The 16226-nt window shown below is 46.5% G+C and overlaps 1 protein-coding gene across 6 annotated transcripts in view; it reads right to left on the reverse strand.

The window, feature by feature from the left end:
- Positions 1–16226, reverse strand: part of ZNF618 (zinc finger protein 618) — a 161456-nt gene that overhangs the window by 19459 nt on the left and 125771 nt on the right. For 2 of the 6 annotated variants that reach the window (XM_051636472.1, XM_051636471.1), the window contains 2 exons: positions 13099–13182; positions 11943–11999 (listed from right to left, as the gene is read on the reverse strand). In XM_051636472.1, coding sequence (XP_051492432.1) covers positions 11943–11999; positions 13099–13182 — 141 coding nt within the window. The remainder of the gene's footprint in view (positions 1–11942; positions 12000–13098; positions 13183–16226) is intronic. The other 4 variants (XM_051636474.1, XM_051636473.1, XM_051636477.1 and 1 more) reach the window with 3 other exon arrangements.

Below are 16226 nucleotides of genomic sequence, written 5' to 3' on the forward strand. Positions count from 1 at the left end.
CTGCTCCAATCATAAAACCTCTCCTTTCCCTCTTGGCTTTGCTTGTGGTGGTACAAGGAAAGCTGGGACCCATTTGTGCTGTCTGCACCAAGCCCCTCAAGGACACTTGTGCTCCCCAAATGACTCAATTGTTCTGGGTGGCCAAGAGAGGCCTCAGGTACAAGCAGAGCAGGAAGAGCAGCTGAGCAGCCAGCTCAGTTTCCAACCTGCTGCAGGACTGTGCAGGCAGCCTGTCTCCTGCTACTGGAAACCTCCATCACCTCAAACCCTTCATTGCTTCTCAGGAACCAATTCCTTTTGCTGCTCTGCATCTGAGGCAGTGGGAATTGTGGCAGGAGCCTCAGGACCCACTTTTGATAAGGAAAAAAAAAACACATTTTCCCCACATGTTCAGCCAGGCTCCTGCGTCTCACTTAGGTCCATGGGCTTCTTAGCACTGCCAGGTGCTGTGGACTTCCCAGTTCAGTTCCCTTGGTGTGGGCTGGGGAGGAGGGTGCTCTGCTTTCTCTAAGCTTCCTCTATTTGCATTCTCCTGGGCAGATGCTGAACACACCCTGGTTCCAGCTAGTCTCTTGTTGTGCACTTGGCTTGCTCAGTCTGCAGGCTGGGCCTCCAGCTGCCACCTGTCACCACAGCTCCCAGCACCCTGAGCCTTCCTTGACTGGGGCAGGATGTGGGCTACATCATCCCAAGACCCCACCAAGTCCCAGTGGGCACGCAGGGCTGCTGCACTCACACAACCTTCCTTCACACCTGTACCTCAAGGGAGTGGAGGATAAATTCACCAGGAAGCAAAAGCTTTCCCTCGTTTCCACAGCTCACTCCCAGTAACTGCTGCTCAACCTCTAGCAGCCAGGTGATGGGAAGGGAGGGTGTGAGAACAGCCTAAAGCTCACCTGACACAGCCATGAAAGGTGGAAGAAGACAGGCAGAGAGCTCACTGAGGTTGTTCTCAGAGCACTCACCCTTTACAGGCTGAAATCCTAGGCTTTGGTTGCTCCTGCTCTGTTGACCAAGCTGTGACTTGCAGTTTGCAAGCAGCAGAAAGGAGCCTCGATACCACTGGCTGCCCCTAGTGCATCCCACAAAAACCTTCACATTAGCAAATGAGCCATTAAAATCTTGCCACATTCACCTCTAGAAACTTCAACCCCAACATTCTCACACTTGGCTAGATGTCTCAGAAGAAAGGCCAGGCTGCTATTGTTCCTCTGGCCACCTCCAGAAAACAAGCTTTGCACACAACCAAAACCTGAGCTGTGAAGCTGGGGTGGCAGGCACAGATGCTGCATGTTTTGCAGGCCTTGGGACACATCTCAAGCTCTCCCACGGGTTCATATTCATTCACAGCTACAACACACTTTCCTGCAGTAGCAGGAAAAGCTGGAGAGCCTGTGCAGCACCAGGGAAATGGCTCTGTCTGACCCTTGACACATGCTGCTGTGTCTGGGGCCTTGCAAAGCAAGGCTCTGGACATCTCCTGTCCTCCACGTTCTGCCACATGGCTGACCTAAACACAAGAGACTTTTTTGCAGAAGAAGTGGAAACAAGCATTAGTCTTCACAAAAGGATAAGAAATCATAAACTGGACACTCAGAGCATTCAGGCTGCCACCTTAGCCCTGCTGTGTCCCTGGCTCTGTGCTACTGTATGTTCAGAAGCCTTCCACAATCCTGTAGCCTAAATTTGGCAGCAGAAAGTCTGCACATGAAATGGCAAATGTTGTGTGGGTCAGACTGTCCTCACAGCACCTGAGAAGGCATGGAGAGGGTACAACATCCAGCACCTGACAGGTGACTGGCTGCACAGGGACTGTGCCTGTCCCTGCTGTCTGTTCACCCACCATCATCGCCCACCTCCTCCTCCCATTCTTCCTTCCTCACTGCCTGTCCCCTCCATTCAGAGCTCATGGCACAGACCCAGCAGGTTGTTCTCTTGAGCTGTGCTACCTGCTCCCTCCACTGCCTGCCATGCAGAGGAGCAGACCCCAGCACTTGGAGAGCCACTCTCTGAAGGGCAGAGCTACTCTCCCTGCAGCAACCCACGGATCGTGCTGATCAGGATCCTGACTCTGCACGGATCTTCAGAAGCAAAATATTTGAAAATCTGGAAGAAGGAGGAAATCACTCTGAATGTGTCCTGTCTGCTAGAGGAAAAGGGCTGCTCTACAGTCAGCAGATCTCAGTGGAGTTTGACTCTCATTCCAGAGTTTTCCCACAATGTAATGGGGAGCACAAACAAACCCGCTGCAAGCAGGTGGTGCTGCTGGAACTGCAAACAGGCGTCCCAGGGCACTGCCAGCAGCCTCCTGCAAGCTCAGGCTGAAATTTGAGCACTGCAGCATCCCCAGGCTATGGCATTTCATTCTCCTGTCAGGCATTAAAGAGCTTTCTGCCTCAAAAAGAAGAGACACTATTCTGTGGTGCACCGGGTGCTGGCTGCTGAGCACAAAGCACTCCTCCTCCCCCCAAAAATGAAGCTGCTTTGTGAGCCAGGTCTCTCTCTGCTCCAAACAAGACATGCTACTGGTCTCCTTTAGTCGAGGGCAACCTTATTGGGTTGCCCAGGTACTCCCTGAAAACACCTTTTCAGAAATCTAATGCACCAGCAGCTGCTGAAGCCTCTTCAGTCTCTTGAGCCACATAGAACTAACATTCACAGCTCGTTGCCCAATTTAGAACATCTCTCCCCAGGCCTATTATTAGACACTTTTATAAGAGCTTTATATATACCCAGTGAACAAGGCTGCAGAGTAAAGCATCAGGCTGTGTAAGCCAAGATGAGAAAAAATAGCACTTGTGCTAAGGTTAAATAAATCACCCTAATTCCCATGTTAAGTCTCATTGCCACATCTAAGCCAGACCAAAGAGAAGAGCCTGGTTTGAGGCCAGGAGCAAACATGAGTTGTGAGCTATTAACAGAAAGTTTCAACAGAAAGAAAACGCCCTGAGCTGCTTGTGCAGGAGGGAAACCCAGCAGCCTGCACGACTGATGGCAGCGCAGGGAGCAGCCCCCAGGCAGATCTCTCACCATTAAGGACCCACATTTCAACACTTCTGTTCACATTTTGATGAAAAACAAATGCAGAACTGTAAGAGAAACTTCTCAGCTTTTCGTCCACTGTTTCCATTTGCTTTAGCTTTAGTAACAGTGTAACTGCATCTTCCCCTGTGTTTGACACAAAGCAATGAAACAGGAGGTTTGACTCAGCAGTCTCCTAGAAAAACACCATCAAATACCAAAATAAAAAAGTTTCTTGAAACCAGGATTTTTCACTTCCCCCATCTCAGACAACAGGTGAGGTGCTATGAAGCATGCTTTAAAAAAGGGGAGTCCTGAAAGCACCACAATGGTAAACTGGTTGATGCTGATTTGACTTCTCTTCCAGTGTAACTCCCACGTTCCGAATAAAGCTTGCTCTTCTTTCTCAGGTTTTTAAACGGAGAAAGAACAAGTGTCCTCTGCCACTGTGGCCATGCTCAGGGTGCAGCACCTGGGGACAGAAGCCCTGGGTTAAAGGCTCTCACAGACAGTATCACCCCTAGAGTGCTGACACAAGGCAAGCAGGAACTGTACACACTGTGAGAACAAAGATCTGCCTGTTGAAAGCATCAAGGATACGGGGCAGAACCTCAAGCAGAGACCACACCTGCCTCTGCCCACCCAAACCTGCTCTCCTTCCCCCCTGGCTTGCTCACCACCATGGCCTGGGCTCCCATTTCTCATCTGTGCCCTCAGGTCAAAAGGGAATCATCGCTACAAAGGTGTTTAGTGAGCTGAGCCATGAAGACAACTTTTCCTGTGCATAAAGGTAACTTAAACATGGAGTCAGTTTCAGTCTTCATTCCTTGGTTTCTCAGAACACGAATTATTGGCATATTTCACAAAACTTAACTCCCAGAAGCCTGTGAGTCTAAATGGTCCAGCAGCCACACATACTGCACAGAAACTCCCGGAAGGATTTCTTTTGCATTTAAATCTGAAACCAGAGCCACAGAAGGAAGGCATTTTGGTTTTGACATGCAGACTCATAATAAAAAAAATCAACCCATTTATTAATGAAAAATGCTAAGAGGGCAGGGCAGCAGGGCTGCAGGGTGAAAGTCCCTACCACTGTGCACCACAGACACACTTACTTTGTAAAACTGGGAAAGGATTTGAAATCAGGGGACTTGCTGCTTCTGCAAAAAAGAAAGAGATTTAAATATTGAGACTGGCAGAGACCTGGCTGCATGCTACACAGCTCTGCCTGTCTGCACACTGATCCCTGCACCTTCAGATTTAACTGGGTCAGGATAAGGGTTTCCATTTACCACCTATTACGACATGTCCAACCATGAATTTTCTCTGGGTGTCTTGTCACGTTTCTCACAACATCTCATCTGCATCTTTCCTTCCCATTCTGAAATGTCCAGAGATTTTAACATACACCCTATGCAACAGTAACGGAAAAAGTCAAGTGTGGAGGGCCAGCAGGAAAAAAGCTAAGGGGACAAAAAACCTTTACAAATGTGTTTTTTTGGAGCCCCAGATGCAAGATCCCAGATTCACCATGGAGCTTCCTCAAACTGAAGCTGGGCAGGAAAAATGGGGTGTTTTAGCTTGACTGAAAGGTTTGCCAAACGAGAGAGCTCCTAAGTAGTGAATGTTACTTCAGGCTGAGAACACACATTTTCTGTCAAGCACAGCTCTCTTCAAGGTGTGGCTGAGAAGAATGGAAACCCTGGATGTCCAACGAGCCCTTGGTCAACCAGAGGTGTCCTGGTTTGAACCAGGATGAAACCAAATTTCCTTTCACTGTTTGTTTGTTTTTTTTTCCTTCAGCAAGCTCTCTTTTAACTGGCAGGATCCATCTGCATCCACCCTGCAGTGCACTGGAGCAGAAGGAGGGATTCTCAGCACCTCAGACCCTGTGCAGCTTCCTACAGTTTCCAGGCGAGGTGCTTTATTGTCAAACCCCTGCAGAGGGGAAGAAACCATTCGTGTCAAATATTCAGTCAATTTAGGGCATTTACAGAATGGCCCCAGGTCCAAAGTTCTGAATTAAAGCATTGGTGAGTGAGGCTCTCAGGGCTGACAATCTTGGACTGGTTTTCTTGTAAGGAAAACTTCAGTGAAAGCACAGGTCAAGCACAGGGAGCCTTCATGCTAAACATTTCAACATGATGAGGACCTAAGCTGTTCAATAGGGCTTCAACTGGCAGAGCCAACCAGCAAGGAATGAAGATGAAGGCATGGATGATGCTTGGCAAAGACACGAATGCTATGGAAAGGGTATGCATGGAAGGCACAGGCAGGATAAGGAATGCTGCTGATTGCTATTTCCCAACGTTGCCCTAAGAGTGTTATTTGCAGCTGATGAGGTCTGTATCTGGAGGAAGATCTGCACTGAAACAGGTTCTTAATCTGGTCCTACTGAGCAGCTGAAGAGGGCAGGGACCTCCAGGTACCATTCCTTCACTATCTGTGCTCTCTGCCTCTGCTCTGGGACGTGTCCTTAGTGAACACATGGATGCTCACTGGACTGTCCCAAGGCTTCAGGCTTTAAAGAGACCATTCAGCACCCCAGCAGCAAGTAAGATTTTGACATTTTACCATCCTCCCAGAAGTCACCTTGATCTGGAAGAGGCACACATCAGTGGCATGCCCCACTTAACACACCACAATGAATTCCCAATATACTCTCTGGCTGCTTTCCAGCCAGAAGTGCTAACATAGTCTCCACATTATACTTGACTTCCTATACCCATTGAAAACCACAGCCAGGCTGCAACAGGAGTTCAGGCCACTTGCTAAGCACTGTCACCGTGGTATTCTAAGTGAAGAGAGACCGCTGGGGTTTTCCTGGTCTTTATGGGACATTTTGTTATCCATGCACTGTAATGTCCCTGCCTCAGCATAGGCAGCTCCACTAAAGCCAACTGCTCAGAGAACATTTATGGAAGTGTCATAGTTGGAAGGACTAATGGTAATTTTGTTTCAGGTAGTTGCTTATCTTTCACTCCACAGATTCTCAAGGCAAAACTGAAGCAGGAGTTCACCTTTTTCTGTCCATTTATTGGTCTATCAGTCACCCTTTTTGCCATGTACTGTCCAGCCTCATCCCAGCACAATATCTGTGCTTGAAGACTGCATTCCACAGCTCATACCACTGGCTACTTCCTCCAAATTCTGCTGACTGCTCACAGTCTTACCTCCATGTCTTTCATATGTATTGTCTCGATGTCCTTCCTGGTGTCCCAGAGCTCCTGAGCAATTGACAGGATTTCACCCAGAGAGACCTGCTGCTGAGTGGTTATTTTAACTCAGATTATTTCAGATTTCTTCCTGTCTACAAGTTGCCTGCTCAACATGACAAGTCTGAAACAACTTAAATAAATGTGGTACCAGAAATAAACAGTTCATTCCTGGAAACCTCAATTCCACACAAATGCCCACTGGACACAGCAACTCATATTTACATGATGGAGCAAAGTGACACTTTATTAACTGAAGCCTCTCCCCATGACTCTTCTTGTCATGATAAGAATTGCACTCAGATGGTAAATCCTTCATCTGGGCACGTAATTTTTAGGCTGCTTTGGAAAATGCAGCTCTATGCACATGCAATTTTGTTACCCCTTGGTCTGGGTGACTGGTGCTCTGCACAGCTTAGTTATGACAATGTAGGAGCTGACACAATGACAACCTCCCTCTTTCCTCACTCCTCAGAACTGGTCACCAACAGTAGCAGGCTTGTACCATTTGCAAACTAACCAACGGATGAGAGAGAGGGTTACCAAAAATTAACCACTTGAATGAGATTTGTGTTTTGAGCTTCACTCCAGCTGACACGACCTGCAAGACTGCTGGGTCTGTCCCAGGAGGCAGAGGTGTACGTGGCTGGTGCGCTAATGTCAGCCTGCAACCAACAAGCAAGAATTATTATGCCCCAAGCATTCAAGCTGCATTCACAGAAATCCTAGCCTAAAAGTCATGTCTTCCCAGAATAAATCCAACAAGAACTGCATGTCCCTTATGATCACTGGACTACTTAAAAAGAGCAGAAGAGGATGTATGGCCAACAAGTGCAGAGAAGGAAGATCCCAAAGCCTGTAACATACCTAGGAGACTGCTCCCGTATGTGCACCTGCACTTTCAGCACAAACCAGCTTGTTTTGGACTAGTTGGTAGTTTGAGGACCTGAACATCCTTTCTCTCTAGTGAGATCACCCATCACATAATCACAGAACTGTCAGAGTTAGAAGGGACCTTAAGAGATCACCTTGTCCAACTCCTCTGCTAAAGCATGATCACCCAAAGCACATTCCACAGGGCTGCATCCAGGTGGGTTTGGAGGATCACCAGAGAAGGGGACTCCACAACCTCCCTGGGCAGCCTGTTTCAGTGCTCTGTCACTACTAGTACAGAAGATTTTTCTCGTATTTAAATGGAACTTTCCATGTTCCAGCTTGTGCCTGTTGCCTCTCATCCTGTCACTAGGAACTACTGAAAAGAGTCTGGCTCCATCCTCCCTGCACCCACCCTTTAGACAGATGAATAGGCATTGATAAGGTCTCCCCTCAGCCTTGTCTTTCCAGGCTAGAGTCTCAGCTCTCTCAGCCTTTCCTCATAGGAGAGATGCTCCAATCCCCCAATCATCTTTGTTGCCCTCAGCTGCACTCTCTCATCCCCTCAAGTCTCATGAACACACAGTAATGCTGACAAGTCTCAACATCACAATGCAATTTCTTTCATCCCAGAAGTTTGTCAGTAGCCACCACTGGGTGTCTCAGTAGCCACCCACCACTGGGTGTCTCAGTCTGCCCTTCTGTTCTGTTTGGGTGCACGACAGGACCTGGCACTATAAAGGCAAGACCAGGAACTGCACTGACTCTGCAACAGAAGTTTCATGGGGGCCTCAAGCAGCCATCATGTCTGCTCCCATCACCACAAATAAAAAAAAAAGCTTCAGAAGAGATTTATAGTTTAATGCTGATTTGCACTCTGTCTTTTTACTGCCTTCCATAAAAATAAAGGTTAGTTCTGCTCAGCTGTGAAGCAAGAGACATACTATCTCTCTGAGAGATCACCCTGCTCAACACACAATAAAAATACTGGCTTGATGTGGCAAGTAGTGAATGAAACATTTCTATTTATCCTTCTGCTTCAAAAAGTTCCATGCTACAACTGGATGGAAATTAGGATCCATAAGATATGGTACATTTTCACTAGCTAGATATAACTATCTTAAGTGTGCTGTACACATAGAAAAATAAAATGCATTACTGACAAAAGCTTTGCACTTAGAACTGATTCACTAAAAAGAAATACAGCAGATATATGATCAGGAAATGACTGACTAACAGATTTGCCACTTCTAAAATCCCTCTAAGTGTGCATTTCAAGTTTAGTCCTTTGGATGTCCTTTAAATTTTGAGAACCGACCTTTCTCAGTCTCTTCCAAAATTCTTTACTTCTAAATCAAAAGGAGGAAATAAACTTTTTTTGTCTCAATCTCACCTCAACTTGGCATGAACTGACTGAAAAAAAGATCTTTCCCTTGCCCCTCTACCCAGTAGGAAATAAATACTGCTGGAAAGAAAAGCTTCCCTATATAAATACAAATGAAAAGCTCTGACATTTTAAAACCTGTAAATGCCAGAATTTGTTCCACAGGAACTTATGACAGTAACAGTTACCTAATGCAGCAGGTGAAATTGAGACATATTTATACAGCTTAAATCAACCTTGAAAGTTAAAATACTTCCCAATTCCCTCCATAATTTTGAATGTTGTCTTACACGTTCACAACATCTAGCAAGTTTAGACATCAATAACTACTGTCAATTTCAATTAGTTTTTTCTTTTGATGGCTGTATTCTAAGGTGTTAAACTACAGTACTTTCCCCCCCGCCCTCCTTTTTAGCTGTGTTTTTTTTTCTTCTTAAATCTCACAATTTCTCCTTCATCCCTCTTGGTCTCCAGGTGATACAACTGCAAATTCATTTCACTTAGGAGTCACTTGCAGTGTCCAAAACAGCAGCCTGAGGCTGGATCATGCTATGAACACTGATTTAGAGCTGGTTGTTGCCCTTGAGGCTTTCCTCAGTCAGATAAAAAGTGAGACAAGAGAGAGATCCAAAAGCCTGGGAAGAGACAGGTCTGTGGTTACACTGTCCCACTGCAGAGTCCCTGTCCAAGGCTGCTCTGCCTGCCCCCGCAGCGCATAGTGGAAGCACAACACACACATTTGCCCCTTTTTCCTTCCCATGCTCAGGCTGATCATCTCTAGCTTTTGCAAGACGACTTTTGTACAAGCTGGACTTCAAGTATTTTTTTGGCATTTACTACTGAAAAACCTGCACATGTCAAGACCCAACAAAGCCACCACCACCAAGGAGTGTTTTCTTGAAAAGCAGCTTTACAGCATCTGAGATGATGAACAGCTTACCCACCGCAACGAGCCGATTCCATCTTTCACAGCCAGGGGATGTAATTGTTTTCTGGACCTTACTTAGTTCAGCAGTGAATAATCACAAGCTTCATGAGACTTGGCACCTTTGTGTTGGCTGCCTGCGCTCCAAAAACAGGCCAAGGAAGCATTTTGTACATTTGAGTGGGTATTATTTTTAAAGCACTGTGAAACTTCCAGGAAAACTTTCCATGTGGAAACTCTTTCCCATTAATACCAAGGACACTCTCTTCATCAGGAGGTGGACAGCAGCTAAACCATGCTTCTACATCCACTTAGAGGCTCCATCATGGTCTGCTGGGAAAAGGACTTGCTGCTAGTAGATGGACTCAAAATGCTGCCATGAAGCAGTGTTTGCTGTGCAGAGCAGGAACTGCTGCTGTTTCATGGGCAGCAAGATGCCAGGTTCCCCAGATAAGGATCCCACTATGATAAGGACTGGGGCTGTGCACAAGAGACATCTGAAAACAAACATTTTGCTTCTAGGTGTCTTGCTCCCACTTAGGACTCTCTACAGCATTGTGTTAAAGCCTGTTTTGGGTGGCTTTAGTTGCTGACCTTTCTGCTCTGCTCGTCCTTCCCCTCATTCCAGACATGAAGTGGTCTGTGGCACTGCAAGTCAGGATGGTGACACAAGGAAAAGCACAATGTACCCAGCTGGGTGGCCTAAAAAACACTGCTGTTCTCTTTGATATCACTGTAACTGAGCCTGTGACACAAAACTCACATCCACACAGAACAAGTGGTTCAGGGAATCAAGCATTTAACCAGGCCAAGTCATACAGCTTTCAGGCTGCTCAACTGGGACCTACATTTACCTCCCAAACCTGGCGACTGTTCCTTACAGCAGCAGGAGTTTGGTGATAAGTAGCAGATGGAAGCGGGGAGGATGGAAGTGTCTGTCCTGCCGTTATTCTCAACCACATTATCACCAGCTGCTTCCCTGCCTGCGTGAAATCTGCTAGCTGGAGCACAAGTGAGGATAAGCCAACAACGCCAGAATTACTCCCAGGAGTTTATATCACACATGTGAACACTGAGCCATATGGAGTTTATCCCACCTACTGAAACAGCCATGGAAGGAAGGAAGGAAAATGGGGAGGCAAGGACTTGTCAGCTCTTTAAAAGAGAAGTTCCTGAGAGCTCTGCTTGGACACCCAAGCACACAGATGCCTGCAGCGCTTCCCACGGCCTCTCTAACCACCAGTGCCATTCCCAGCATCACCACTGTGACATAGTGATGCTCACTTGGGCTGCTATCAAAGGGAACATTCAGACTGACTCCTTAGAATAAGAAATAATAAATGAGAAGAAATGGCTTGGTGCAAGAGCTGGAAAAGAGCATTGAATGGGACACATAAGAAGCAGCACAAAGATGGAGTCAAGGGGGGAAAGCTGAGGAAGAAAATAGGATGCAGGATAGATAAGGGAATGGGGTAAAGAAGTTTATACAATCCCATGCACAGGTCTGGCTTTGAGGAGTGTGTCAGCTGCCCAATCAGAAAAGAACTGCTTCCAACAGAGCCAAACTCCCCTCAAACTAGTCCCAAGCAGCTCACAAGTTCCTCAAATTTCCTGGCTCAAACAGATGTTCAGGTGGGCACCTTGCAACACCCCTGCAGCCTGCCAGGCCCTAGACTATGCCACTAAAACAAACTGACCATCCATGTAGTGCAGACAGAAACACTTCTCACAATGAAGTACGACCAGCAAATCATGTGAAATTCATGGCTCAATTTGTAAGATTTTGTGCCTTTGTTTTAATTTTTACTGTGAGAATTTACTCATGTGCTTTAAATGTTGCAGTTCAGATAGAAACAGATCCAGGAGGATGAGTATGATGAGGACTGGTACAAGGAGATGGCAGGGGGAGTCTGTGAGATGAGTCACAGCAACAATAGGTCAGTATTTAATAGCAGTTCAGACAGAAGTAGAGTCTTGGACTATTCAATACAGACACTTTATTGTGTGTGCTTCTTGTCAGTATTTCCTGGACCCCTCCCATGCTAGAGGTTCACTTTCCATTCTGCAGCTCTCTTGGCTTTACGAGGAGCCGTTTGATATGAAGGAAGATAATTCTATCACTCCTCTGTAAGCCATGCTGGGCTTGACAGGAATAAAAAAGGAACAATCTAAGGCTGCTGCTTTCAAAAGGCCCAGAGGAATCAGGAACCCACATGGTATATTGGCATTTAAAGACAGGCATTTAAAGGGCTTTGAAACCCTTCAGACAGACCACTCATACTGCCCACAGAAGACAGGACACCAGGAGCAAACCTGCTGAGAGACAAGTAGCAACTTTCAGAGCAGCAAGTCAGGCTAGTAACTCCTGGCAGTCAGTGAACTACATTGTTTTGTGTCATGTCCAGCAGCCTGGTTGGGCTGACTGAAGATAGACTTGGCCAGTCCCCAGGGGCTCCTGGCTGCTGCTACCCAAGTGGAACAGACCTGAAAAGTACAAGGGCCTGAAACACAGAGACAAGCTCACCTGATGGATTCTGCTTACACCTCTTTTCTTTAGGTTTTTCTGTCCCCGAATGAACAGCTGTAATTGTGGTGAATGTTTGGATTAGTACATAATTATTTCCCAAAACATAATACACAGTATTTTAGTAACAAACAACTTTTCTCTCATTCACTATTGCCCACTCTGCTACTGCATGTGGGTTTTCCAACACCACTTCATTCCTTTTCAACATGGTTCCAGAAAGTACTTTATTTGCTTCAGAGGCAGACATAAAAGCCCCAACAGATGTTGTGCAACCTGCTCCAAAGAGAAACCCTTTCCCTTACCTGTCAACTCATGCTAGTGGTGTTGTGACCACCACATGTTGTGGTACTCCTGACTGGGGAATGGAGGGAGGGAATGGAGGGAGGCCAGCCTGGTCTGCTGGCATATTATTTCTCTCTGCATCCAGATGCTGAAAAAACATTTCATCTGGCCTGTCTGTTATGCTCCGTTTAGGGAGCGTGAGAGAACAGCAGTGTCCCACTGAAGGCAGGGGATTCATCAGCAGGATGACAGCCTTGCAAAGGAAACTCTGAAAATGGTGTACCTAAACAGAATTGTCTAGGCCAGTGTTAGCCACTACCACATGGACTTAAAGGAAACTCCAGAAGTGGAGTAAATTTTAATTCCTTCTAGCACATGTATTTTGGTCCCACATCCATATCTGGTTTGCTGTGACCTTCATGCAGTGAACCCAGAAACAGCTGGACTCTGGTCACAGTGACATGTAAATGACCTGCCAAATTTAACATCACTGCAAAACGCAAACAGCTCTTCAGTTCAGAGTTCTCAAACTTCTCTTGCTTGTTGCAAACCGTTTTGCTGCACAAAGACATCACTGATGCACAAAGAACAAGTACTGCTTCATCTACATCCATATTCCCCTTTCCCTTCATCTTTGGTCCCCACTGAAAAATCTATGCTGAAGTACCTGGACCTTGGGAACCCCATATCACCTTTTTTACAGGCCTGGAGTGCCAGGAACCTGGGCAGGAGTGGGAAGAGGGCACTATCCCAGGGAGACAAGCTGCTTATGGAAGGTACCCCAAACAGATAAAGAACCACCGATCACAGCTGAATCCTGCACTGGAGAGGCAGGTGGGAAGCAACAGCAGGAGGGAGTGAACACACTTACCACTGGAGTTCTGAGAATTGCTGTTTGTTTCTTCAAAGTTGTTTTGCGCTTTGCCTTCCACTCTCCTGCTGAAAGCACTTTCTGCTGGGTGGAGAACAAAGCAGGAATGGTGACTGGTCAACAACGGATGCAGAATCACACAGACAGGCAGCAAGACATGCTCTTGTGACACATGACTGCATACCCTGAATACAGCAGAAAGATCAATATCTCATTTTGGAGGGAAACGGGCCAGAATAATTGAAGGGATAGCAGGTAGATATTTTTCTTGAATGCCTTCTGGCTGAGGTGACCTGGATTGGCTCTTAGGGAACCCATGAGCACCAGTCCTGACTGAACCAAAAGGGTCATGGCCTCCTCCCCTGCAAAATAACCCAACCCTTAACTAAGGCTCTTCCTTAAGCGGCTCCTGAAGCCTCTGGTGCAGGTGACCAGGTCTGCAGGTTGAACTCAGGTCCTCATCGCAACACGTGGAGTGTCACCATGGCGACTCTCCCTGTGCTTCCCAGTAATCTGCATTCCCTCCCTGAACACCCTCCCTGACATGTTCAAGTACAGGACTGAAGGGCTGTCTCAGAGCCTGCCCTGCACTTCCCAGCAGTGCCCTGGCCCCCCCAGCCCTCCAGCAGGCCCAGCAGGCAGGCCCTGGTGCTTCACTTGCTTCACATACTGCAGCACGAGTGAGGGGCAATTTCCCAGTAACTGTACTGGGAGGACTCCTCTAGTGTGCAGAGGTGGTTCCTGACCCTGCAGTGTTCTGACACATCACTGCACAGCACAGCTGAGGTGCCTCCCACGCTTCTCAAGCTGGCAACCCCCAGCACAAGGTCAGCTGTACAACAGTGTGAGGCCTTGTCTCCCTTCAACTACACCTGTAATACCTGGGCAAATGTATTTCCTGTAGTGACTTTGAGGATAAATGAGACATAAACAAAATTACAGGCAAACCGGCCAGCCTCATGTGTATGGTCTGTGCTCTAGAGACTCTTCTCATGCGTGGACTCACTCATGGAGCCCACTGTCACCCAATGGGTTCATCTGAACATGGCTTAGGAAGGCTCTGCTGGGCTCAGCAGCAGCAAATTGTACAGGTAGGGACTTGGAGGACAGAAGTCAGGAGTGACAGGGATTGCTGAAAATTGATACCAGATCATTATACCATTACATATGTCTGCAGACCACTGGAGTGGTCAGAACTGCAGTCCTGACTTTCATAAAGAGGCCCCAACTTCCTGCAGCCTCACACATGGGCTTTATGTCTGATGTGGCTAGACAAGATCTAAGTTCATGAAGCTCTCAGCCCATGAATTTTGGTCCCACCAATCCTTAACAGACCCTTCCAAGTTCTGAGTAGGCTTCTCAGATTCTCAATGTACTACATTCCTGGCTCTTTGGAAAACACAGAATAGGAAAACTTTGTAATAAAATAGGTTAAAACAGAATCACATAAAACAAAAAGGAACTAGAGACATTATCTAGTCTATGCCCCTTGACAGAGAAATAATAGAAATGAGAGGCCTTAAGTAACTAGAAAATCAGATGGCACAGTAGTAAAAAGAGACCATGACAAAATGGATTAAACCAACCTACCCCCAAGAGACCCAAGTTCAAATCTTGGCTTATGTCACAAGTGGAAGTGAGCTGGAGGTCTCCAAAAACATTTGGAAAAAATTTGCATGGTGGTTGTCCTCATGTCCTCATCCTCTATTAGACTTTTTTTTTCTTTTTTTTTTTTTTTTCCCCCAAGTCTGGTAACAAGACAAAACTGGTTTAATGCAGCTTCTTGGTCTTAACTGTGTCCTTCCCACACAGGAGAGGGCAGCAAACACAAGTTCACAAGTTGTTTCTTTCTCCTCATACCTGAATCTTTTGCACACAAAGTAGAATTATCTGTATAGAGAAAGTAAGCACTGCTCCACTGAGTGCCTGTGCAAACACTGTCAGTGGAGTGGTACTCCCACCATCCCTGGTATTATCCAGGCCCACGTGGAATGTCTCCAACTACAGCCCTTGGAAGGCATCCCTTCAGGAGACTGTCTTCCTGACAGATGTTATGGTCAATGCTTTGTACTGGAAATTCAAGCAGCTGCTCAGATTGCATTTGTACAAGACACTGCCTTGAAAGACACCACAGACATGATGCCACCAAACAGACAGGGTAGGACCCCCAGACTCGTATTAAGTTTCTTTAAGATCAACCTACCACGCTCCAAGCATCATTTGATTCCTTCCTCCATACAGGAAGAGAAAAGCCCAAAGTTTTTACCCAATGTACTGACATATTTTTTGATTGGAGAAGGTGGGGGGCAAGGAGTCTTTATAAAAAACATCTCCCAGTTTTTGCTCAGATGAATCTGGCCTCTGACCCAGGAAGGGTCCCAGCTTTTCCACTTTTGTTGGACATGGGAAACTGGATGAAGTTGTTGCAAGTTTAAGTAAATAATGAAGGTTTCTCAGCTTAAACTCCTAACTTGATTAAACTGGGTGGACCTCAAATGAGTAATGAAATCATCTAAATGTTTAAGAGGTGGAATAACAGCATGATATCTCAGGACTCACAAGCTGTACAAAGACAGGTCACTCCTTGCAACATCTGGTAGCTGTAGATGTGTGTGTCATCTAACAAAAGGCAGCCTTGTTCAGCATCCTGTGGCCTGAAGAGCCACCACAGCCACCTCTGCTGCTCGGCATCTGCCCATGCCAGACATTTCAGGGGCATTTAAATCCCAGCTGATTGACCAGTCCTTCTTCTGAACTGAGATGGATTTAAGAGACTGCTTCTCTGCTGCCTGGCTATGTCTCTCATCCTATTTATTAACTGCTGTTTTTCAGTTTTTTGTTATTATTATTTTTTTTATTTAAGGTTTGATCTTGTTTGGAAGGAGGAAACAGGGATTATGGGAGGATCAACCTTAACTTGAATCTTCTAACACCTTGGCAATGGCTCTGTACCATTAACTTTGCTGCTGGAGCCCAGCTTATCTCTCAGTGGTTCCTGTGGAGAGTGGAGCACTGTGAAAACACCTGTACTCCATTTCACTTCCCTGGGCACAGGCCCAGCCCTGAAAAGGCCACCTTGAGGAAAATAAACATTAAATGCCAAACAAAGCTGAAAACCAAACATTCCC

Source organism: Apus apus, chromosome 19 (genome assembly GCF_020740795.1).
Source record: "Apus apus isolate bApuApu2 chromosome 19, bApuApu2.pri.cur, whole genome shotgun sequence".
Lineage (NCBI taxonomy): Eukaryota > Metazoa > Chordata > Aves > Apodiformes > Apodidae > Apus > Apus apus.